At 37.0% G+C, this 26,755-nt stretch overlaps 1 protein-coding gene across 1 annotated transcript in view; it reads left to right on the top strand.

The window, feature by feature from the left end:
* The window catches only part of LOC145978664 (putative adhesion G protein-coupled receptor E4P), a 569,694-nt gene extending 545,112 nt beyond the window's left edge, over positions 1-24,582 (top strand). Inside the window, exon 3 of the mRNA XM_083111429.1 lies at positions 20,249-24,582. Coding sequence (XP_082967555.1) covers positions 20,249-20,980 — 732 coding nt within the window. The 3' untranslated portion in view covers positions 20,981-24,582. The remainder of the gene's footprint in view (positions 1-20,248) is intronic.
* The last annotated feature ends 2,173 nt before the right edge of the window (positions 24,583-26,755 follow it).

Below are 26,755 nucleotides of genomic sequence, written 5' to 3'. Positions count from 1 at the left end.
CGGTAATCGACCCCGGAACCCATTGATTACAAGGCGACGACGTTAAAACTACGCCATCGTGGAATCACGGTAGCAATAGAAATTGTCCTGATTATTTCTCTTAATATAAATGTAAAACATAGGAAACTGTTCAAACGACTGTGACCAACTTCCACCTCTGAGCAAAATTCAACTTATTGTTTGAATCCGTAAATATAGGCAAATGTGTTCAGAAGTTATTTCTAGCATGTCCCCAGTTTGCGATCAGTGACAAACATGAAATGTTTCTAGATACAGCAGGAATCTTCCCATATGGATGTATGTATGTCGAAACACAGGCGCACGCACAAGAATAATTATGGCACACATGTTTGCTGAATCATGAGTTGCCAACGATATACATCCACGGTGAGTCTCAAAGCTTGTGATAGGTTAACTTTAATAGTTTCTAGGCAGATAAAAAACTGCATAAATGCATAATAACGGCACATCGTGACAATGTGATAAGTCAAGATTTATTATTTTGAACTATTAGACGGTTTCGTGTGCAGTGAAATGTGCCCTCAGTTTGACTTCACTAACTTAATTGGATGTATGCAGAACAATTTGGGCACATGACTCCCTTTTGATCGCTTAGACGCTATATTGGATTCAGAATGGCGGATTTCCTTTTTTTAAATCTCTTGTCTATCGGCTATTTCTCAATCGACTTCAATTTTTTTGTTTGAATGCTCTAAATAAAACCTTCAATTGTTGTTCATATCAGTTTCTCGTTAAAATCAACAAAAATGCTGGACATTTGAAGAATCAAATATTATGTAGAAAGTTAACAGTAATATAGCCAATGTATGCTCTTTTGGAGATATTCACCTGATTATGGTGCCAGGTACCTCCAAAGTAGCTTGTTCTGATTCAGGATCTTGCCCGTTGTGGTCGCAACGATGACGAAATTGAATTATTTCAGTTCGAACTCAAGAGATATGTTGGTACAAATAAAATTGTTAGATTCTTACGTGTACTGTATACCAGAACCGTCCAAGCTACAGCCCACGGGCCATAATGTGGCCACTTTTGTATCTTACGTCACCATTTCCATTTTGAGGCATTTACTTTAGTGTAAATATGATATAGTATGTAATATTTCTGAGGATCGAGAATTATTGCTTCTAAGACAAAGAGCGAGGGAAGAGATCGAAGCGGGGGGGGGGGGGGAGGAAGAGAGAATGTGTTACAGTTACATAAATAGATCTGAAATGTTTAATTAAAGTTCCTCATATTATATCATCTTGTTTACATCATTGCAGATATTTCCTTGAGAATTCACAATGTATCTATAAAGGAATATTTTGGCTAACATCATAAAGCCATTCTAATGATATTGTGTTCCCAGTCGATGCCTATCATGAACAGATGAATACTTTTATCGAACCTTTCGTGGGTCTTCAAAGCAACCTTTGTTCAACGTGACAGGGGGACTTCCAGACTTCCTCTTGTTATTACTTCTCGCACGTTATTGATGACGTAATATTGATTTTGAATACTTTCATCTATTACAGTTACTTTGTTGAAACTTGACAATATTCTTTCGAAAATCATCTGCATCTAGCATTTATAAAGGTGACAGAAAATGACTCCCCACTTCTCTGAAAGGGTAGTCACCAGGGAACGGATGTATATGTAGTAAAAATGTGCTAAATATGTAAATAAGGTAAAGTGACCGAATTTCGGATAGCTGCGTAATTTCGGATACCACAATATCTCGCGAAGTAAGTGTTGCAGGATAGCAGCACTTAGTAACAGCGAATTACGTAACGATAGCACAGTGTATATACAGATTGAAAGAACGAAGTGTGGTTTTGTGGCAGTAATTTTTTCATTTTGAAACCAGCTGAGTTTTTGCACCTCCACTTTCAAGACGTGATTCTACAGGAAAGATAAGGATACATGATACTAATTTTTATACATGAACACACATAATACAGGGTGAGTCATAAGTCTCCATACAAATGGTGAAAACGGTGACTAATGTTTATTTTTTCTTTACAGGCAGGTGCACCAATGAAAAAGAGATGTCACTAACGAAGGAAGAACGGTTTGACATCATTCTGTTGGCTGGGAGTGCTACCACCCGTCATGTAGCACTTACATTCAATGCAACCCACAGAACGCAGGTAACCCATGACACCGTGGCCAAACTTATCAAGAAATTTAGAAGGACAGGTTACGTCGCAATCGAAAGCAGGCCTGGAAGACCAAAGACAGCAACAAAACTCTGCTCTACGGTCGGTATCGTCCTCTGTCATGCAAAATGCGCATGAAAATGCTTTGGCTGATTCCAATTTCCGCAGAGAGGCCTCGGGTTCCCTTTGTCGGACTCCTGGTCATCCCTGTCAGCACCTGCGTTACCCTCCTTTCATCTGTTGTTGTCTTTGGTCTTCCAGGCCTGCTTTCGTTTGCGACGTAACCTGTCTTTCTAAATTTCTTGATAAGTTTGGCCACGGTGTCATGGGTTATCTGCGTTCTGTGGGTTGCATTGAATGTACGTGCTACATGACGGGTGGTAGCACTCCCTGCCAACAGAATGATGTCAAACCGTTCTTCCTTCGTTAGTGACATCTCTTTTTCATTGGTGCACCTGCCTGTAAAGGAAAAATAAACATTAGTCACCGTTTTCACCATTTGTATGGAGACTTATGACTCACCCTGTATATTGGACTTCAACATATATTTATGTGAACTCACTCTCGAACGTCAATGGTCGGTGGCATCGCCTGGTTGTCAAAGCGTGTGAATGCCCAATTTCGGATACGACTGACATCCCAATTTCGGATATCCGAAATTTGGCGACTTTAAGTAATTTCATTGTTTCATCATTTCAGATGGCTTCGTCTCCACGAAAACCACGGACTGCAGAAAATACTGGGTGAGTCTTTTCAAAGAGGCCCCGTGGAAAATGCGCTCCTTGCTTGGATTGACAATAGTCCAGGGAACAAGGTTTAAAGTCATCAGTGCTAAAGGAAAAAAAGGTTGTTTGCAGATTGTCGTCAGCAGAGAGAGGGTCTCTGATAAAACTTGTAACATGCATGAAAGCTTCTTGGATTTACGTTCCTCCTCTCATTATTTTCCCCAGGAAAAATATGAAGAATGAATTATTGGATGGTTGCCCTCCTGGGACAATTGCTGCTTGTCATCCATCTGGATGGATCCAGCCCCACATATTCCTTCAGCGGTTGCAACATTTCATTTCGAAAATAAAACCAAGCAAGGAACTACCCGTGGTTCTAGTCCTGGATGGTCACTACACCCACATCAGAAATATAGACGTACTTTTATTGGCGCGAGAAAATGGTGTTATCATTGTTTGCCTCCCACCACACTCAACACATAGATTGCAGCCTTTAGATGTTGCTTTCGTGGAACCTTTCAAGAAGCTACATTCCAAAGAAAATGACGCTTGACTGTCTACCAGGTTGGATCTCTGATGAGAGCTGCTTCTATGGAAACCAGTGTAAATGGGTTTAAGAAAACAGGTATTTCCCCTATCGATCCACTAATTGGCCCAAATGATTTCATTCCAGAACCTGACGATAAATTCCCACCTAATGAGCCTGTCAGTAAGACTGGTGATGAGGGGCATAAAGAGAAGAATGAATCAGGATCACCTTCATGTTCAGTTTCCCCATTCCATTTACGACCTCTTCCCAAGACGCAACCGTCTTCTCGAGCTGGGAAAGATGTTATTGTGACCAGTAGCCCATATAAGAAGCATCTGGAGACCCCAAACGAACAGCCGGTGATGTTTCATCAAGACTGGAAAGGAAAAATAGGAAATGCGAGCAGGTGACTGGTGAAAAGAATGTTCCTGCAAGAAAATTACTGCGGGCTGCCAACAGAGAAACAGCGTGTAAGGACACTTGTTCAGAATCCGAATCCGAAGATGGTGACATTTCGCTAGTCTCAGCAGAAGATGAAGACAGTTGTGACTAAGAATGCATCTTCTGCAACAAACCATACAAGAGTGACACATGTGGTGAACAGTGGATAAGATGCATCAAGTGCTTGCGTTGGGTGCATGAATTATGTGCAGGAGTCGGGAAAGATCAGTGGAAAACATGTTTGTGATTTATATTCCTAAACAAATATGTAGCATATGTAAGAATGACATTATTGCATAATTAATATGATATCCTTATCACCATATACTCTGCCTATGTTAGCAAGTGTGAAACAATAATGTATGACAGTAAATTTTATGGCTTAATACATTTTCATCTAGATAGGCTTACTTCCTCGGAAATAATTAATTATCCGAAAATTCGAACCCATAGTATCCGAAATTGGGCACCGTTTTTTAGAAAGAGTGAAATGTTCCCTTTTCAAACACATGTTAATTATTAATACTAAAATGTGTTACAGTTTCCTGGTATTTTAAACATAAACTAGTCTATTCAGGCAATCCTCATTCACAAAACTGGTTCAATCGGACTTCTCATTCATAAGTACAGTCCCTACCAAAAGATTAAGACCACCAACTCTTTTTATATAAATGAATCCTTACTGAACGTTTTTGGTACAAATATGGAGTGAAATTGTATGGAAGTAATATAGTGTGTGAGGCATATATTTCCGAAAAAATATTTGTATACGTCATGTAGTTCTTCAGATACGAAAGTGAAAAATAAAATTTCTTAACTGAAAAATTCTACATTTTAAAGTAGAGATGAATTAGTTTACACGTAACCGACGTCGTTATGACAGTACTGAATTTTTTCTAGTATTGTCGAACATGAACGAAGGTTTTGGCGCAAAAAATCTATAAACATTTTCTCGTGTTTTATATTTTTTTTCTAAAAGTCGCAAACCAAAAAAAAAAAAATACAGCGAAAACTGAGAGGTCTTCAGATAACAATATCTTCCTCAGCGACTACGCTGGAGTGACCAAATCTTATCAGTCATTAGTTGAAATGTGTGTCAATAGATGGCGCAGAAAGACATATCTCGAGTAGCATTATTTTGTAAGTCCAAACCTGTTTTTGTTACGCTTGATAATAAACAGGCTGTTTGAATCGCAAGCTACGTGATAAATGGGAAAACATCTGTGCCCATGGCCGTGAAATGGCAAATAATTGATATGTAGAGATGCAATAGGTCTCATAGAGAAATTGCGGTCGCATTGAATGTGAGTAAAACCTGAGTGGCGAACACAATAAACAAATTCAAGCAGCAAGGTACAGTGGTTGATAAACAACGCTGCGGCCGCTCCAGGGTAACGTCTGTAGGCGAGAACCGGATTATCGCGAGAGTGGCAAAGGATAACCAATAAGAGAATTTGAAGATTCCACTAATAATAGGGTCTCAAAGATGACCATTTCGCGTAGTCTGGTAGAATGTGGACTTCCGTCTTACACTCCCGCTCAAAAAGCCATTGCTCTTCAATGTACATAAGAGAAATCGTGTGAAGTGGTGCAAAAATAAAAGAAACGGGTCCATGGAACATTGAGGTAATGTCCTTTTCAGTGATGAATCGAGATTTGTGCTGTACAGCTCCCGGAAAGTGAGAGTTCGGAGGACAGCAACCGAGAAAATTCTTCCCGAATGTCTCGTGCAAGCTGTTCAGGGAGGGGGTCAATCAGTCATGATCTGAAGATGTATGTCTGCTGCAGGGACCAGTATTTTGAGATTCATTCCTGGCTCCATGGATTCACGAGAATACATGGAAACAATGAAATATAACATGCTCGCGTCCGCCCAGAAGCTTCACAACGGATACTTCGTCTTCCAGCAGGACAACGCGACTTGCCCCACGTCAGCAGCAACAATGGCTTGGATTCAAGAAAGGGAAGTTCGGACCTGAATCCTATAGAAAACCGTGTAACGAACCCATCTCGTCACAAAATTGTCGAGTCGCACCTCTATTTTCATGATCATTCTAAGAATATAAGAATTTGAGATTTATCTAAATTTTAAAGATAAGTTCCACCTATATTTTGGGGAACTTATTTTAGGAATATACTTTTATTAATTTATTACTTCTCCACCCGTCTTCGCTAGCGTCGCAGACCCTATATAAAGACCAAAGCCTGGCTGGCAATTTAGTTAGACTCCGCCTGCGGGCGAGTGAAGGTGTGCTCCGCTACGGCGAGAGACCAAACACCAAGAAGGGAGTTCCACTCACTCCGCCTTCGGGCGAGAGAAGGTGCGCTCCGCTAACGCGAGAGTCCAAGCATCACAGAGGCAGAGGACTCCGCTTTCGGGCGAGAGGAGGTGCGCTCCGCTCCGGCGAGAGACCAAGCATCTCAAAGGAGACTCACTCCGGCGAGAGACCAAGAGTAGTAAGGGCTCCATCTTCGGATGAGAGATAGACTCGCTCCATCTTCGAATGAGAGATGTTACGCTCCGTCTCAGGACGAGACAAGTGAACTTGGCACTGTCAAGAACACACTACACCCTCTGGTGAGAGAAGTGACAAATCAGCTTTCCTTTACTTCCTCCCCCACCATCGTCCAATCGCGTGGTAGGAATTTATGTTTTAATAGGTATATTATTTTAGGAGATACTTTAGTAACAGGTTTCAAAAATGTAAACGTTTGGGTCCCTATGTATGTAGGTAAATTATGAATGGACTAAGTTTATCCTTTGTAAAACACATAACCTCTCTGTGTTTGTTTAAGTTTTTCTTTCTGAACTTTGTTGTTAAATAAAACTTTATATGTTAAATTCTGCCCTGTGTATCGATCTGGTCAAGCCTTTGGCGCTACCCTTTCATCTGGCAACATACACCCGAACCCTGAGAACATTTAAGACTCACATGAGACCGCTGGAAGAAAAGGTTAGCATTATGGGTAATCTTGAAACGACGGTATAGTATGAGAGAGAAAGATCTAAAGTCTCCGCCTGTGCCTGCCTCTGCCGAAGTGGCACAGCCGAGGACGTTTCAACCTATGGAATACAATTGATCTTCGTGTAGCCAGACGCCAGCCAAGGAATGTCCAGGAACTTCGTGAACAGATCTCCGAAGTATGGAATGAGATTACGCTCTAAGAATGCCAGAAAATGTTCCGCAGCATGAGAAAACGTGTGCAAATGTGGTTGAAACTTAAAGGTGGACCTATTGACTATTAAAATTTCACACTTCATTCATCTAATTTCAGGATAAATGTTTGTTTCCAAGTATATTTTCAAAGTTCAGATTTAATGACTTTACAAATTGTACCTTTAGTTGCATCTATTAGTTATTAGTGCATTAATATGCCCTTACACTTTCTTGATCTTGATGTACCTTTCAATAACATTACGTAATAATTCCAATTTTGTATTAAAGTGTTTATTTCATGAAAAGCACTCAGATACGTACTTTTTCTGTTTCTCTCAAAAACACATGACAAGGAGGTCTTAAACTTTTGGTAGGGACTGTAACTAACATTAAAAAAAATATATATCCGTAACTCGGGCACTTTACCTTACATATTTAGTTATTTTCACAAAATATGGACTTTAAATGGTAAAAATTTTCATTTTCCATAGTATGAGACACTACACGAGCTACATTGAAAACAGTCTCGGCATAACTATGTATTACCGTGACTGTCTTGTAGAGAAACCAGAAGCGAATCCTGTACTAATAGCCTGGGTGGGGTTAGCAATGAACTGCTGGACTTGGGACTCTCTTCCAACGTTGCCAAAATAACATTTGTAACAATCAGAAGCTGATACTTGATACCTTATTGTCAATTGTTCACAACAATTGTAAATAAACAGGAATTTTAAGTGTTTTACGATAGGAACAGCAAACAATTGGGAAGTGTAAAAAAAACATTATTATTTATAAGTGTTATGGACAAAAAACGGCATAAAAGCTGTTAGGTTCCAAATAAAGGAATGAGTGAATGAATATTCGGATGACAGAAAAGTTGTAACCAGTGACGGCGCCAGCTTGAAATGAGTAGGGGAGCTACATATTTCGGAGTTAAATTCTCGGGGGCTAACTAATATAGGCTAAAAGGTATTTACTTAATATTTTACTACGGTATATTTTTACCAGTGACATATTTTAAAGTCAGAAGAAGTCAGAACCGTTGCATTTTGTCCCATAATATACACAATTTTTTTAGGCACGAATCTTTTATGTCAAATACAAGGCAATAATTATATTGATTTCTGTTCCTTAGGCATTATTGAGTGGAATAATATCACAGACTTACTATTCAGATGAACAGTACAAATACACCATAAAGCTCTCACTCATTATGAACTCGCTGGATACACGTACAAATACTACACGTAATACTATAATAATGTAAAGAGTGTCAGTACTTTTTTGCTAAATTGAGAAAATGATCCACAGCAAGAAACTACTATAAGATACGTCTGTTTTAATGAGCAACCACAACCTTGTCTAAAACCAAAGATTTTGCAAGTTCTTCAAAGGACTGAACAGATAGCACACTCAACATCTCGTTACGAATTCGATTACGAAGGTAGCACTTGATTTGTCGCAAGCAGCCGTTAAAGGTGGTACGCACATGTCAATAGCACAAAGGTTATAAAGTTTTCGAAGTTAATTTTGAATGTTTCAAATAGTGCAAGCAGTTGCTGAAGGGTCTTTATTTTGAGTTCTCTTCTGCCTTATAGAGTGCCATTAACTCTACATTGTACAATCACAACATAGAGCGGCGAGAGTTTGTAGCTATTCTTGCTTCAGAAAATCTGCAGTAACTTAATAAACTAGGCATCAAATAAACAATACCATTTTTTAATAGAAAGTGTGTTAATGATACCATTTTCTCCGCCATGATGAAGTATCTTAGCTTTTCTTGTTCAACGACTGGAATTCAGAATTTAGAACAAAAAATGGCGAAGATGCGAGAAATGAGGTGTCACTCTCAAGGGGGAAAAAATCATTTTCACTACAAAATTCACCTTAACTAGGAGACAACATAAATCAATGAATATAGTTGCAACTCTTGAACTGAGCATTTTGATTAGAGAAAATTACTGCTGAAGATTATAATTTTATTTCAGAATACGTTATGCATAAATACTTATCAGAATTTCATCAGATGTGCTTCAAATATTGATTCTACTGCACGGAATCAAATTTGGTCACTGTGACTGTACTGCAGATATTATTTGCTAACCTCTCAAATGGTAATTAATTAACGTTTAGGACAAGGACTGCGAGCAATAAAATTGCCCAAGCAATTTTCGCACCATATTCCAATGATTAGTGAGTGGATTTGTATTAAGGTTCACTATATGCACAGAGGCTAATCTGGACGAGAGCTACGGCTTCTAGTGTAATCCGAAGCACTTAATGAAATGTTACATACACCGGGATCGAACCCGAGGTCCCTTGATATATTAAAACAGCAGTTTTATCGCTAGACTATCGGGACTGGGAGGCTAATTTTATTATTTCCAATTCCTAACATTTAAGAATTGGGTAGTTTGTGTACGTACTCTCTGATTCCGTTAACATCGTACTTCTTCCTCTCGAAAATTCGCAGCGATAAGGATATATACGAGTAGGATCAGATACAATGAGAGAACATCACTAACATTCATGCAACTGTCGGTATTCGAATGAAGAACTGCCCGACCCTGTGGCCGAGTGGTTAGCACATCGCGCTGCGACGCCAAGGGTCCCGGGTTCGAATCCCGGTCGGGCTTGGTTGTTTATGAATGTCCATTAATCAATTTCATAATTTCATCACTCATCCCCATCTTCGTAAATTAGCCAAGAGGCACAAAACGCGAAGTAAAATAAACTAAATCAAATCAAAATCAAATCAAATCGAATGAGGAACTAACAAACAGAAAATAAACTTAACGCTTCTTTAGATGTTGAACATCGTCCTACTTAAGAAAAACAATATTTTCACACCTGTTAGACTTATTCCAAAATATAGCGATACAATTTCAGAGGCTAATAATTGTACACATTTAGCTGTATATCAGTGGCGTATACTGACTCCAAGATCTGGGCTATCTTACTATGTCACGTGGTCCTAGGCCACGAATAGAAATAAGTTTACCAACTCATAAGAAATCAGGTTGCCAACTCATAAGAAATCAGGTTGCCAACTCATAGGAAATCAGGTTGCCAACTCATAGGAAATCAGGTTGCCAACTCTCAAGAAATCAAGTTGCCAACTCCAGAATCACCACAATCATTTCACAGATATGAATGCTTTTATTTACGACTCATGATTGGGCAATTGTTCTGTAATTTTTTTCTTTGTAATTTTATATTTCTCTTTTTATATTTTAATATTTACCTTTCTATGTAATGGTTTAAATGTTGTTGTAAACATGGTTAAGTGGTAGAAAAGGCTACAAAGCCTTAACTTCGCCATGATAAACAAGACGCAATAAATAAATAAATAAATAAATCAGTGGCTTAGTGGCCACTGTTATCCAGACATATCTGCAGCTTCTCCCTCCTTGATTTTAGAACTCATCGTAATAAAGCGACCTATCCGAACTTGAAAATATACTTGAACATTGTACATTTACTTGCCCCAATGAAAGTTTCATAATAGACAAAGTAAATTTAAGTTTTCGGTCAAAATGCGTCTACCGTACTACAAAAATCTAGGGGGGGGGTTATGGGGGAGCTGAGACATGTTTGGGGGGCTTCAGCCCCCCTTGTAGAAAACCACACAAGCTAAAACGAAAAGGGTACAAACCTTTATTAATCGCTCTCTCAGGCGTATCCTCAATGTAAAATTGCCAGAAATAATATGAAATGAAGAACTATGGAGAGAAACTAAACAACAGCCAATTGCAACTCAAATAAAAAGAAGAAAATGGAGTTGGTTAGGACACACCTTACGAAAACCAACTGGAGCAATAGAGAAAGCAGCCTTAGACTGGAACCCCCAAGGAACCAGGAAATTATGACGCCCGAAGAAGACATGGGAGAGAACAGTAGAAGAAGAAGCAGCCGAGAAAGGAAAAACATGAAGAGAGGTCAAGCAGTTGGCACGTCACAGAGCCAAATGGAGGGGTTTCGCTGAAGCCCTATGCTCCCGATGGAGGAAGAGGAATTAAGTGAAGTAAGTCAGCCCCCCATAGACCCCCTGTAGAGCCGTCCCTGCTTATAACTAACGCAATTGGAGGGTATAAAAATGGAAAACTTTCGTTTGTTTAACGTCGCTTCGGACTTTGTCAGTTATTCGCAAGAAATTCACCCAAGTGTTTCTGTCACACGGGAACATCTAGTTATTGCGCGAATATGTAGTGTATGTTGAAAAATGTTCTGGAATCTATAAATACTATGTAAAAATAACTAAAATTTTTAATATATTATCCAAAAGCTAATTTATGCACAAATATAGAAAATAATAGCATATTTTTCGAGTCTACATGCCATGATGCACCAAGAAAATACAAAATATAACAGAATTTAGCTCCATACAAAAATATGTACTTACATATAAATCCGTTGCCTAGTAATCACCAATGCTACACGACGCATATAAATTCCTCGAGAATGGTTTGCTATGTAACAAGATCGAGGAATGAAACTGTAGTGTTATAAGTCGCTGGTCAACATGAATTTTGACAAAGGAAGAAATAAGCCCTTTCTAATAGATCTTTTCACACAGAATCACAAATATGTAGCTGGAATGATTGTGTCATCCTCAGTTTCCCGGTGACAAAGCTTTTTAAATTTTTGTATGCAGCGACACACTGCATGGTAATCAGGTTTCACATAATACCGTTGCGCCTAAAGGCTTCTCTTTACCACCCTTTTATCGAAAGAGGAATTCCAGTGAATAGGTCCCTGTTTTTCGAATCATGAAAAATATCATTTAGATAATGTTCAGTTCACAAATGTTGCCATTTTTTACTAAGGATATATCGTTATTTTTGAAGTTCAAAATAAATGCAAGATTCAGAAAATACAGAAATTTAAAATTACTATGAAAATCTACTCTATTTTTACAAGACGAGCGCCAGAAAGAGTTTCGAGATTATTTAACTTGATAGTTAACATAAAACAAGATGTATTGGATGACCCAAATTAAACTATACCCAAAACAAAGATGTTATAACGCTTGGGCTTAGTTTTGTTTGGGCCCACCCTGTATGATAATGTTTATAAAATGATCATTAGGAAAAGGATTTTAAGTTGCAGCACCTTTCAAAAAATAAAGCTGTTTTCATACCGATCCTTTGAGATATGCATATTAGGACATGAAATCAAGTAAAATGAACACACTTTGTTGCATCGTTTTTGCACCTTTTCGTGAGATTTTCATATTTATCCCCTTTTTACCCCCTCTTTGATGCTTCATCATCTTTTTTCTTCCTTTTCTTTCATGTTGTTAAAAAATTGGACAGAAAAATAAATGATTTTCACTCTTCTTGAGCAGCTACATAAAATACTATAGTCCTATTTGCCAAAGCCACACTTGGATTCAATTTCAGAAACAATCCCGATGTGGAAATCTTTGCAACTTCGCCTGAACTCCCTTTCCGTGTGCTTACAAGATATGATCCATTGGTTTCAGTTCATCTTGAGCGGAGTTTCCCAACATATAAGGATCTCCTGAGCTCAAAGCGTCAGCGACTTACATTCGAAAACATAGAAATTTTGATCGTAATCCAGTATAACAAGTTGGTTGGAACGCAGTAAATGCCACCTTTACTTCCTAAATACTTGTTATTTTATGTAATTATTACTACTTCTGTCATTTGGTACAGTGTTGAATAAAGAATGTTAATGTACCTGGTTTAGACCTGAATAAAGGCATTTTATCAGAACCTTTTTTGCACCTTTTTGAAAACATTTTCAGAACCTTTCAGACAATAATTTTGCACCTTAAAATCCGTTTCCTAATCAATATACAACTTGTAACAATCCTTGTAAAACAGAGCACGATCGTGTTATACAGTATTACATCAAGATAAATACCATAGGTGTTACCATGGGCATATATATAGTTAGTTCACTTAAGGGGGAATTCGACTTTTGGTATGATAAGGGTTGCTATATTTCATAAGTGAAAATCCAGGACACTGGTGACCGGAAGCTTTTTTGGGAGCGGGTGGGCTGAAGTGCTGTACCCGACGAAGTTATCATATTCTTTACACTTCTTAAAAAGAAACAGAAATCTACTTCGAAGTATTTAATTAATCTTGCAATTCCTTTTCGGTGCCATAATGAACTAAGCTGCTATCTTACAATGTCGAAACATTATTTGGAAACTGCGGACTGAGCAGTGTGGGCGCCCAAGCACTGACTGTTTACAGTAAACAACTTACTACGCACTGGAAGAGATTTTCAACTGAAATTCAGTGCTGCTAGCAGATTTGTATTATCGAGAGGGAGCAGTTCAATGTACAGTTAGATTGTTTAGTAAATGAGCATTTTAATATTACGCATTTAAATATAAATAAAGTTGAGGAAATTATAGTCTTAATCATTTCTTCTTTTCCACCCGATTCCAGGACATTAGTGCATACCGAAGAAACTATTTTGGACAGCAGGACAAATGATATTATTCTGGGATTGTCGCGAAAATTCCGGGACGTATAGCAGGCATCATCAGGCTATCAATATCCAATCTATCAACCAGGCCATTCAATATTTTGACACACTGTCCAATGAATGAAGCTATTTAACATTATTGGAATAAGTTGTTGCAATTTTGCAATGTGTTTACTGTGTTCATAGAAACGTGAGTTCAATTCTACTACAAAATGGTCCAAAAATGGACAAAGAAAGGTGTAGGTGCTCTCAGCTGGTGCATTGTTCCCTCAGATTTGAAGGTTGGATGTTCTAGGTCTTTCTGTTACTTCAGCTTAGTCTCTAAGTAGTTTCTCTGCTTTGGATTACATTTCATTCAAATTCTCAGAACTCTCTCCTAGGTGTTTTTTTTATATATAAGGTAACTGGAGGAATAACGCCATGCTAAGCTTCGTTGATTTTTCCTGGCATTATAAAACCATCTGGCAATGTAAAAACTGGATAAGGCAATAGATGCATTTTTTCTCTAGCAACAAAAAAATGATGGTATCTTTAATTCAAATAGTAAATTTTCTGAGAGCATTTTTCTAAGAAGGTACATTTTGGCGTTATTTCCCACATAGCCGGGTAATAACGCCATACTATAAGAATGTCCTAATAAATTAGATAAATGGTAATTACTCACTTTATACGCACTTCAAGCATTATTCATTCTACAACTAGTTAGAAGATGCCATAACATGCAACGTATAATATATTATATTAACATAAACATATAGTAAATGGAAATGTATATAATACACAAAACAGATTCTATTTTCCACGTTTATTTATTTTCTACAGTACTGATACATTTTTTATCTCTTGAAATCTATAACTTTAAGTGAGAAAACAAAATTAAATGAAATAGAAAATTGAACGAAATGAATATCTCATATTAACAATAAACACAATAGCAAAGTTGGCGTTGTTACCCCAAATTGAAGTTGGCGCTATTATTCATAATACGCAAGTTCCTTTTTCGGAATGCATTTTGCTTCTTCCTCAAAACAAAGAGAATTAGTTAGTAGTATGTTTGGAAAACATAACGACTCACGTACAAAAATAATACAGAGCGCGAACCTGTAACGTGAGCAAAAAACTTCTGCACACTAAGAACTTACCTTCTCAATTTTACATCAGCGTCTCCGAATAACCGCTTTCACCACAAACAGCTAACTCACACTGGGAAGAACGGCGCGACTTCAGAACAAAGGAATCACGTGACTTACTTGTTAGTAACGCACACACTGCATATGCCATATATCGAATTCACTTTCAACTTTTCGAGATATAGCCACCTGGAGTTATTACCTCTATAGGCGTTATTGCCCGGTACCTTATATATATATATATATATATATATATATATATACCGCGCGAGGCACCTAAAAGTACCACCTGAAATAGCGAAGAAACCAGAAACTGTAGCGATGTGAGGTTTGCGGGAAACAATAATATCAAATGGAGCTCGTAAATCGGAGGTATGGGGTGGGTCGAAAAATATTTTTTTTAATGGAACGATATACAATAACATGCATAATATAAAAGAGCACACGCAGAGAAACACAACGCCGTTGGTCTCATGCATCTACTGCACATAGGAACGAAGATATGGCCATGTGGAAATATATTAGAAACTGTCATGTTCACAGTACTGAACGGTCCACCTTTTGAGGTTCCAAACATAATCTTGCACTGCATGAAAACAATTTTGTTAGAACAAGTGGAGATGTTTGAAACTCCCCACAGGTTACCACAAGTCACACTACTTAGTATTGATACTTTTCTGTTCATCTTGTGTCAAAAAACTTGAGAATGTTACGGTGTTTCCCAAGTTTTCTTGCACTGCTCTTTTAAAAAACAAATTCCTTTATAAAGACTAGAGAGAGAAAAATTATAACCTTTTTGACCGTCCAAATGCATGTTTGTTATCACAGAAATTCCGAAACTATCAGGAAATTGCAGACATTTAGTCTGCAGTCCCATCTGGTGTGTGGAATTACGTAATTTCCTTCCCATCCGTATCCCTTCCTATATGTCTACAATTTATGAGAATATAACAAGTCCGAAGTAATTTTTATGAGCAAGCGGATAGTACAAGTATTCTGGTAACATTACTGAACCATAATGGGAGGTTTGGACCCGCTGAACCCCCCCTAAATACGCCCATGGGTGTTACTCTCTCTACATTGTGGATAGTTACAGGTATTTCTCCTCGTGCTAAAGCTAATCAATATACATTTTATTTTGATCACATAATCAATTTTTCAATTGATATGGAATTTCAATACTCTGAAAACAAGACCTGAAAGAATAGGGAGATGATTGTATTCTCTGGAGACTGCAGATTGAAACTCCAGCGTTACATTTTCATTTCCATGGGAAACGAAACTAAATGAATAGGCAACGGAAGAAAATTATGCGCTCTATGGTTCCGAAGATAAAATTGATAAGATGCTTAAATTCTCAGTTATTGACTTGTTAAGGCAATTAAAGGATGCGCTCTCAGGAACCACCCGCGTGGAAAATGCGTCTCAGGACGGAAGGAGAGCAAAATTAATTTAGAAGACGAGTCCGCAACTACCGTAATAATCAGATATCTTTTGCAAGGGCTTAACAAGTTCTTCAAAAATAAGCCTTTCATTAGAGGTTCACCTGGGAGGAAAATCGAAATATTGGCATGATGAGACGAAAGCGGCTTTTCCTTCTACCTTGTATGTATCTATGCAGATTTTCTGCTTATTCAGGGTAATCGTGTCCATGAGGATGATTAGCTGAAATTTATGAACGAACACACACCATGTAAAACACCAATGGCTATGCATGGATTTGAAATCTGACATTTCTGTTGTGACATCGTGAGACTTCCACCGATACAAAGCAACCAGAAAATATGTCCCAAAATGATTTTGTCAGGTACAAGTCCTTTTTAATGTTTTACTAATTTTAATGTTCATAATAATGCAAAGCAACAAACAGAAGTAAAGAACTTAATATGTACTATAATAAAGCCTTGTTTCCATATTAAAAACATTAAATATGCTGACCAAGGCAGATTTATTCAAATAAAAAAAAACACTTTACAAGTAACGTTTCTACCCTCTAAGGAGCTCTCCTGTTAGCGGACAGTTCATGGAACGAACAGGGCATGGAGCGGACACAACTTGATTGACATGTTATGTATATATATATGGAGGGGTGCGTGCGTGCGTTTGTGTGTGTATCATTATTAGTTAAATTATTTATCCAATAACTAACATTCCAACCAGGTAGCCGGAGCCCCGTATTGCGGTGTGATAGTAAGTCGACAAACGGCCATAGAGAGGTTTAGTGATCGAATTTCAAAATTTATGTATTTTGTGTGACTGAACCTTCCCTGCTACCCCCACTTTTTTCCATTGCCCTTATATTATCACTGTCATCCGAAAGAGCAATGGCGTATCACTGAGAGTGTTGGTTTCGATGTACAAGCAGAATTGAAGATAACTTTCATGGAAAGAAGGCAGTGTATACCATTTCTGTATCTAAAGGTAGTAAATTCGAATTGTACTCACAAAATAAGAATAGTAACAAAGTATACATTTGAAGTATATTTACTGCAACCCATTTCCATTAAAGAAATCGATTTAAATAACTTATAGTATCCGGCCATATCTCACATTCTGCTGCTCTGCAACAACTTTGCGTTTTTGTAACTGTTTTTACTGATTGTGACCTGTGAAACTAGAAATTGAAGTTAATTTTTCTGTATGACTTTCAGATTACCCAAAAAGTAAAACTTTCACGTCTTTCTAGCGATAAATTTGGATAAATGTACTCATTTTGCTACAAATATCGCGAAACTATAAGTGCCAGTAAATATTAATATTGGGCTATGGAGTGATCATCTGTTTATCTCCAAATCAATATAAAATATAAAGAGGCCACTTTATCTCAAATTGGAGAAAATTTTAAATTAATTTTAAATTGTTGAGCCCTGAAAATATCTGGGTGGAGTAGCCTATTCCCTCACCACGCCTTCAAGAAAATGGTGCCTTAATTGCAAAAATTTTGAGGTAATATTAAACTTTCCCACCTTGAGACCATAAGACATTTTTGATATTTTAAATAACGTTTACTAGATTGACTTCCAGCAGGTTGGCTATTTATGTCTGCAAATTGACAATGCGATAAACATACATATTAATATCTTGTAGATTAGGCACACACAGGAGATGTACTACGTAGAAATTTTAAGCGAAAAATGCAGGTTCGACCAAGACTCGAACACGGGTCTCTGGCATACCGTGCCACTGCTCTAACCACTGAGCTACCGAGCCGGCCTGGACTCGCCTGATTTTTCGCGATGGCGAGGATAGGCCGGCTCGGTAGCTCAGTGGTTAGAGCAGTGGCACGGTATGCCAGAGACCCGTGTTCGAGTCCTGGTCGAACCTGCATGCATCGCTGAAAATTTCTACATATGAATATCTGTTCTACACTATTTTTTCTTACAGTGGGCAGAAATACCTAAAGACTATTAATTTTCCCCCCGAATTTTAAAAATATTACAATGCAATGAGGATGATGCATGACTGTCAGGAGATGCGAGGTTTTACTGCCATCTTTCCTATTATTAGTTTGTGGATTGTCATCAAAATTCGAGATGCCTTTAACATGTTCATTTTATGTAGTTCGAAATTTCTGTTGCAAAAAAATTTACAGTTTCTGATTAATGGTCAGTACATTGAAGCAGCAGTTATCGTATTTTTATTAAGATTAAGAATGTTTACAAAATATAATCACATTAGTTATTACTATTTGTAATTACTAGAACATTTGAATTACAATATTTCAGTGCTGGGGACATTATACAATTAATTAAAAATAAAAATGTTCAGTAAATTAGCGAAAACGTTCCACCAAGTTTCATTCATTCACCGCGATCAGCGAGCGCATACAACAGAACCTTCGCGCATCTTCCCCTCCATTTCTTCAGCTTGGCCTAAGGTGAAGCCTGCTCTACGCTACCCCTTCCCTCCACGCGCGTGTACTGTGCACAAGAGACGTTGTTCTGCGCAGGTTCTTTTGCTTGTAGTTACACTATAGGCACGGTCTCTATTTTAAGGATTTGAAGGACAATCTAATCTTATGTAATTTTCTTGCATTTGTACAATGCACACTGTTTTCTGAATCGGTGCAACTAGAAGTATCGGTCGTATGAGAGAACGAGATGTAAAAGTATTGCTTCATACTACAGTGCTCAAAAAATGTTTTGCATATTCAGGGTTTGTGATCATTTTATTGTACTAGATACATGGAATCATATTTAAGAGTACAGAGGAGACATACAAACAGAAATAAAACTGTGCAGCCATGCAGAAGAAACAAAGTTATACCAGAACCACACCACATGCACATGATTGAAAATGTGGGATCCGAAACACAAAAGAAAGGCAGTGCAATACCGTGTACCTACTGCTCGCAGGCATGCTCGGGATCAACAGATGGGAGTTCAGTACACGGACAGTGCCTCCCATCGGGCTGATTTCAAATATGTTCAGGGATCATGTGGAAACTACTGCCCTCTATCTGCTGAATATCAAACTGACTTGGGGAATTATATCATTTTCTATCTCGGGCATTGCTCACATAATGAACATTGTATACCTTTTGGGGATATCGCGACTCAAACTGCATGCAATCATAATATGCAAAACTTTTTTGAGCACTGTAATAAAAATCAAAGCAATAAATATAATGCTCTCCACTCAGTTTGGTAATACATGGCGGCCATAAGTTTCAACAGTTCATAACTTGTATGTACATTATTTGAATATATTAACTGTTTGTTCTTATGCACATTACACAAAGGAGATTTCGCTTATGCGTGAAAGTAATTTCAAGTAAATTAGACAATCGTTAACAGAGACATTCTTAACTCTTGAAATCACTCACTTCATGACTTTCCCGGCATTATCTGCAATATCCGGGTCTATTTATCATGTAAATATTTTAAAGTTAGCTAAATTCATTAATACTTAAATGTTTATTGATATCGAATAGGTATAGTGATAGATAAATGCTTCTCGTTTTGCTTTCTAATAAATAACATTGATGTCGAATTCGAATTTGTGTAAGCTTTTTTGTGGATTGTCTTTTCTTGTTAGGTTTCAACTTCATATGCATTTGAGGTTTATCTGGAAAGGAGAAAATGCACATTAGGCAGCATAACATATCATACATAATACACCAGAAACGATATTAAACATAAAGATACATTGCGATATATCCGTGTCCATAACAGTATAAAAAAATCGCAAGTGAAGTTAGCATTTCCTTGCCCCAAACTTATTTGCAGCATATGAAAGCAACCAATAGTGAAAATAACAAGAATAATTTTAAAATATGTCAGTTATAAATAGAATTGAAACGGAATAGGGTGATAGCTTGCAAAGTTGTGCAGTATTACATGTAATTTGTATTGAATATATATAATGAAGCTCCAAAACTTGTTCATAGCACTAACTGAGGACATAATGTGGATTTATATTCACGTAACTGTTTGGCTGTTAAGTTAGTCTAAAAATAATGAAAGTTTTAACATTGTAATAAATGTAATAAAATAACTTGAGTTCTTTTTCTGACACCCTGTATGCATTGTATTGTATTCGTTGCCTACCTAAAGTACTATCTCTGATAATTCTAGTTTCTCTATCTGAAGGGTGGATTATATTTATTAAATAAAGCGTTATTTCATTTTTGTCTTTGTAGGACTCCGAGCTGTGCACGGCTCTGGGCTTCTCCCTCCACTACATCCGGCTCACGGTGTTCTGCTGGCTGACTGCGATGACCTACGACATGTACTGCACCTTCAGGGAAAACGTGAACCTGATCCCGGCGGCCGACCCGAGCATCAGCTCTTCCTTCTGGAAGTACAGCCTGTTCGGGTGGGGCAGTCCCCTGGTGCTGCTGGCGGGGGCCATTGTGCTGCAGCTGCACGAGAGGGGCAGCCTGGGCGACACCAAAGGGCTGAAGAAGATGAACTGCTGGTTCCTGGATAGAGACGCCTTCCTCTACGCCTTCACGATTCCCGTCTGCTTCCTCTTGCTGTTCAACGTCGTCTACTTCATCAAGAGCGGCATCGTCATCAGGTACACGGTGAGCATGCAGGTGAACAGGAGGGTGAAGGAGAAGATGAGCAAGAAGAGGTACCTCCAGCTCTACCTCTTCGTGAAGGTCACCCTGTTCATCGCGGCGGTCACCTCCTTCGGGTGCGCCGCCAAGCTGTCGGGTCTGAATTTCTTCTGGGTGGCCTTCAACGTGTCCAACGGCCTCCAGGGGATCATCGTGGCCCTGTGCGTCACCTGCAACTGCAAAGTGCTGAAGATCTACACGAGGACTTTGAGGAACCGCCGGGGGAAGCCCACCTACGGCACCTCCGAGCTGTCAAAATCCACCAGCCTGCAGCTCCTCACGTGGGACCCGACGCCAGATGCGGTCTAGTGTGGTTAATTAAAACCAGCATCTCATATTGTTTGCAAACCCACGCTCTCGCGGCAAGTGTAAATATCGATCTCGGCCCGCGTTGGTGGAACTAATAAAAGTTGACGGCGGACTTCGGTTTCTGTGTCTATATCAAAAATTAATGAGAAACGCAACGGGGAATATAATTAAACATTAAACGTTTATATAACGTGCCATGTATCTACGTCATAGTATGCTGGCAAACATGAATTCGAAATGTAGACGTCGGAAGTACTAAATAATACTTGAGATATTCGGTTCACGTTTAAGTAGTTGTGTGAGAAAATTTCATGAATTTTACTGCAAGAAGGAGCATTGAATGTTACTTTATGCTATCATAAATATAATAATTCAGATGGTAATATGAGTATCCTATAAATTAAAGGTTACATGTGCACATATTGAAGTATAGTATACAAAACAGCCTATTGAGATCTGTAACACGCAAGAACACAATTACTCGTTTCCAGGTGATGAAAGTAAGTTGCGAACTTACTAGTTTTTTGCGTTTGCTAAGCATAGGGACTTTCTAAAAAGTATTTTTTACACAAAGTTATGTTCTGAAGTAGACAAACAAAAACAAGCACTAACGTATAGATACAATTCATGTAAAACGTCATATGAAGAATCAAAATATTCAAGCACGTTTAACGAATGAGTCCAATTTCTTTTCGTTGAAGTGCGTTCATAAATTTATCCACCATCCTGGACAAAATACAAATAAATGTTTCCATGGTATGTGAATTACGAAATGGTACTGAGAGAAAGTATCCCAGTAGTGAATCGACAATATCATTGACATCCACCAGGTAACTTGATATTTCTAATTTAAGAGTACGGTCTCTAAACTCGTACTTGGCAAATAAAGAAAAAAATCAATATAAAATTTGTCCACGGATATTTTGACATAATTAGGAATTTTGGAATTATAAATTATCTGCATTCATACAATCCTGAGAAAATGTCCATAGGGAAATAATATTTAGCAGTTTACTCACACTTTACAGCAGTAATTACTGACGAATTTATATCAATAATTGTAAAAGAGATGTTGAATAGAAGAGGTATTCCATACTTATATTGACAAAAATTAATTTTGGTACTACATAGAACTATTAGCGTGACACAAGTTTCGTTTATTATGCAATAAGAAGCGATTGTCATGCACACATGATTAAAGATTAATTTTAACTCCATTTATTTTCAAGAGATGTAAGTTATAAAACAGTCAAGTCAGATTTTCTTGGAAAGAACTGTAATGTCGATAAAATATAATTGGTGAATTAGTTTATTGAAAAGCAATGCAAATAATAGACATATCTGAGTGTTAAAAGTAGAAGTAGAAATATCATTTTGTGGCAGCATTAAATGTAATAGTTACCTTATTCTGTGAACCACTCAATGTGTGTTTGTACCTGGATCTAACAGCAATGTGTGTTCTTCTCCTTCTTGACACCTAAAAACATTAATACTTTTATCTCTAATATCCCATATATTCCCTTTGTTGACAGCCTCCCCCCAAAAAAAAACTTTTGTAAATATACAAAAATTACTGCATATATTGTTTGATGTTAAGTGTAAAATATGTTTAAAAAAATTCAAACAATATGATTTCAACATGAAATTGAAGTTCATTTTGCCGATTTCAAGAAATCGGTACAATAAAGTACATTCTATAATAAAGGAAATTTTACCAACATAAATATTATTTATATTGATTGATTGATTCATTTTGTGTTTTAAGTCCACTTTATCCACAGTAAGGCTAATTGGGACTTGACCTACAGTTTAAAGTGGAATCCGGGTATGTGCCTCCACCGGGTATCGATCGACGCTACCTACCACTGCGCCATCGGGGAGGCCTGTATTATTTATAATATAGATCTTGCCAGTTTGTATTGGAGCAAGAAAAACTCGTTTTTGAAACGGGATTCAGCGCCACCAACACAATAATTTAATAATTGGATATTTCCAAATTAAAAACCCTTTATTTGAACATGTGTTACACTTCCTAGAAATTACAATTTCAATGCATATGTTTATATGTGTTTACATTAATTATTTATGGCATAAGACCCTATCGTAGACACGTAAATATTTTTTTTTAAAATTGAAGAATTAATTTTGTTAAATACTGTAATCATTATTGAAAGAGTAAGATAAACGCAACCACAACCTTTCGTGAGTGATAAAACCCAAAGTACGTATATTTACACCCAAAGACGAACGTACACGACAAACACGTATTAATGGTTTATTGAAAGTACAATATAAAAATAATCTCCAGTAAAATGAACTCTTTATCCTAACTATTAAATAAGGACATATTAATTATTTCACACTATTATAAAGTATTTATGTATTCAGTGTCTTTGTATAAATCAACAATTTTTCTAAATGATATTCAGTTCATTCAGGTATCGTAACGAAATTAAGGTAGAGACAGGAAAGCAACATAAAGTGACTAGGCTAAGATAGATATGCTACTGTTGTACTTTTCTTTTTTAAAAAATCAGTTCTGTCAAAGTAAGTACAATTACTTGTTCTGGAGATATTGTTTTAATAAAATGAATTTAAAATGCCAGCAAAAAAAAAATTCTTAAGCTTTTGAAATAATCAAATTTGTTTAATCTTCAATATTTAAGCTCTTAACTTGAAAGAATTTGCACTCCGCATAGTAGAACTGTCCGATTCTCATAAGCATTTCGAGGTTTTTCCCCGTATCCGTTTTCAGTTATTAGAAAGTTCAGAATTTCTCGTCCCTCGGAAATTCTCCTGCTAGAAACTGCTTGACTTCTAAGTTTAGCACCGACGCAAATAACTTCAAATAGAATGACAGAATGCATTTCCCGAGTAAAGTAACATTAAGTTTGCATGCAAGGCTTATAGAATGTACTCACACAAAAATATAATACCTTTTAAATAATTGTATACTCCGTATTTAAAAAGTATATTTCTCTCTAACAACAGAACAGATACAATTTTAAAAAGTAACATTAATTTACATTAACATCTGGAAACCTAGTTGCACTATCTCCTTCTTGGAATATATCTGTTAACAGGCTGTCAATTGCATACTATGTATAATACCTCATTTTTCTCCATGAACTCGTAAATAATGTAATTAAAATCACATTATTAAGAGGAAAGCACATTATGGAATAAGTTGTAATCTGCATCGAACAAAATAAATTGACAACATTTAAAGAAACTCTTTGACAATACATAATATTAATAATATATTTAGAAATGTAAGGAACACAAGTTTGTTCTAGCAAAAGTGTATGTCTTTCTATAATGCAAGTAATTCTCATTTACTTTGTATTAACGCAAGAATGAGAAATGAATTTACCACTTAAATCGATCATATATGTACGTAAAACTGTACAAAATAATAATACTCTGTGTATTTCCTTTGTCAAAACGTGATAAGTATATGTGCACTTAATTTTGTGATTACACATACTAAATGGCGCATGAAGTAAATTTGTAGAACAGTAATATTTATTATAATTTTTATATTAAATATTAACAGTATTTTTGTTTTCTGTTAGAATATTAACAGAATCCCACAGAAAAGTTCGAAGTTAAATGTTTTAAAATAGTTTATGTTTTATTATGTGACACAATTCAAGAATATTTTGAAATAAAAAAAACATATCAGTTATTTGCATAGAAAAATGTACAATTACTGTATTATAAAAATACAATTTTCAATGTTGCGTTATGTATTTATTTTATATTCTCGTCGAAAATGCAGAGATAAGAATGATAATTTCTTTGAACCATGTTTTATAATATACAGTATCCTTTAGCGTAACATGGATCTACTCCTATTTGTAATATCATAGCACTAAATGCTTATATATTTTAAACTGTTGTTATACACCAATGCGTTCGAGCTTGAAATTAATTTTAATGTATCATTAAATTCATCAGTTCATTTTTTATTCTCAGAAACTACCATTCACTTGATTCAGATGTAGGCTCTGTTTTTTTTTCATTTCTTTCTTCTTATGATCAATTACTTTCCTTTTATACTTCTTAGGTTAAGCGACACGATTGAGAAATGTACTGATGAAAATGACGACGGAACGACAGGACTGCAATCTAGAACCTACCGTCGACGCAGATCCAGCACAATTGAAAACGTTGGAAAGGAATACATTTCAGAATTTCTTAATGAATCATCACCTTGAAACCAGCATTTTCCAAGCCGGGAGATACTAACATGTCGGTGATGGTATTTTCTTATTTCCACTTGTTATCAATGTTTCGAAGAATGTGAATCAATCTACAACAGAAGATTTTAATTTTTAAGTATTCTAGTAATATACGTAAGTCGGAAAATTGCATTCCTCTAGTGACTACAACCTATTTAAACGTAATAGCAGCTTGAGAAGTTTGTATCAATCTCCCCAAAATTCAGTACAAGGTATGCATACAACCATACAACAGTGTAGTGCTTTTTTGTTTACTGAAAAAATGCTCACACAACGTTTGAGCGTAAAAATGAACTCATTTTTGTCTTGAAGTGAGGAAGCTGTTGATCGATTGAATTAGATTGTTTTACGCCGCATTTTCTGTCGCTTTTGACTAATCGCAAAGATGCGTTTGATCGAGAAGGAGATTCCAATAACATGGGCTAGGGTGTTCATGGATGTTGCGAAATAAGGAATATTATAATGATAAATAACAATAAGTTAATACCAATCATAAATAATATCAGACGCATTTAATATGCTGCAACGTGAATGATTTTCTTAAAGCTATGTACAGTCTTAGAAAAAAATACCTGGGCCACGGGACGTAGAATTTCGTAACGTCTTAAAGCCTGTTGTTTATGCAACCCAAATAACAAAATATTCGCTTAAGTTTGCCTGGTGATTCTGAGTTCTCGGGAAGGATTGAGCTTTGATAGCATGAGTCACATGACTCGTGCCCCAGCCACAACAAACAGCTGGGTGCTACGATGCCTCCAGAAGAAAATTTCAGGAACTGGTTTCTTGACAAGAGCTACTCGTAAGGAAATACTATTCTTTCAAATGATATTAGAGTCATTGTCAAGAAGGTTCGCTGAAATGATGGTTCTCATCACAGACCACATGCCACACGTTAATTGTTTAAGTCCAGTTCATGCACTGGACATACAGATTAAAATGGGATCCGAACCAAATCCTCTCTATTTGGTATTGAATTCGGAAGGCTTTCATTACATGGCGAAGACGTTACCACTACGACATCAGAGAGGCAATGGAACCCCTTGAGAAAGAGATAAGCGAAAATTGCTACGTGACAAACCATATTTGCCCGTAAATTTTAAAAATAAGACAATATTTTGTACTGACAGTTTCGAACCGTGGGAGAGGCATATATTTTTTTGTACCATCGTCCATTTCACGAGTTTATAATTCTTCCTCACCGACACGAGTAACGCGAGTGGTAGAAGAAAAGCGAAGTAAAATAACTGAAATAGAAATAAAAGGAAAAAGCGAAATAAATTTTATTCATAATATTCTGCAGTCACTTGAGTTGTATTCACGGGATGCTATCTTTAAAGAAAGCCGTGGTCTCTTCCTTGTCTTTTTCGCTTCCTTTGTGCTCTTGCTTCCCCCGTCACGATTGGTCTAAAACTAATTAATGCGACGTTAATTAAACATTCCAAACAACGAAACAATGCACAATCAACTGCACAAAACAACATTCCAAATGTTTTCGAATCGGAAAACAATTGAGATGCTGTAAAATGACTTC

Source organism: Lepisma saccharinum, chromosome 25, assembly GCF_977018435.1.
Source record: "Lepisma saccharinum chromosome 25, izLepSacc3.1, whole genome shotgun sequence".
Lineage (NCBI taxonomy): Eukaryota > Metazoa > Arthropoda > Insecta > Zygentoma > Lepismatidae > Lepisma > Lepisma saccharinum.
Note: the sequence above shows the minus strand (reverse complement) of the source record. Positions and strands in the feature narration are given on the sequence as shown.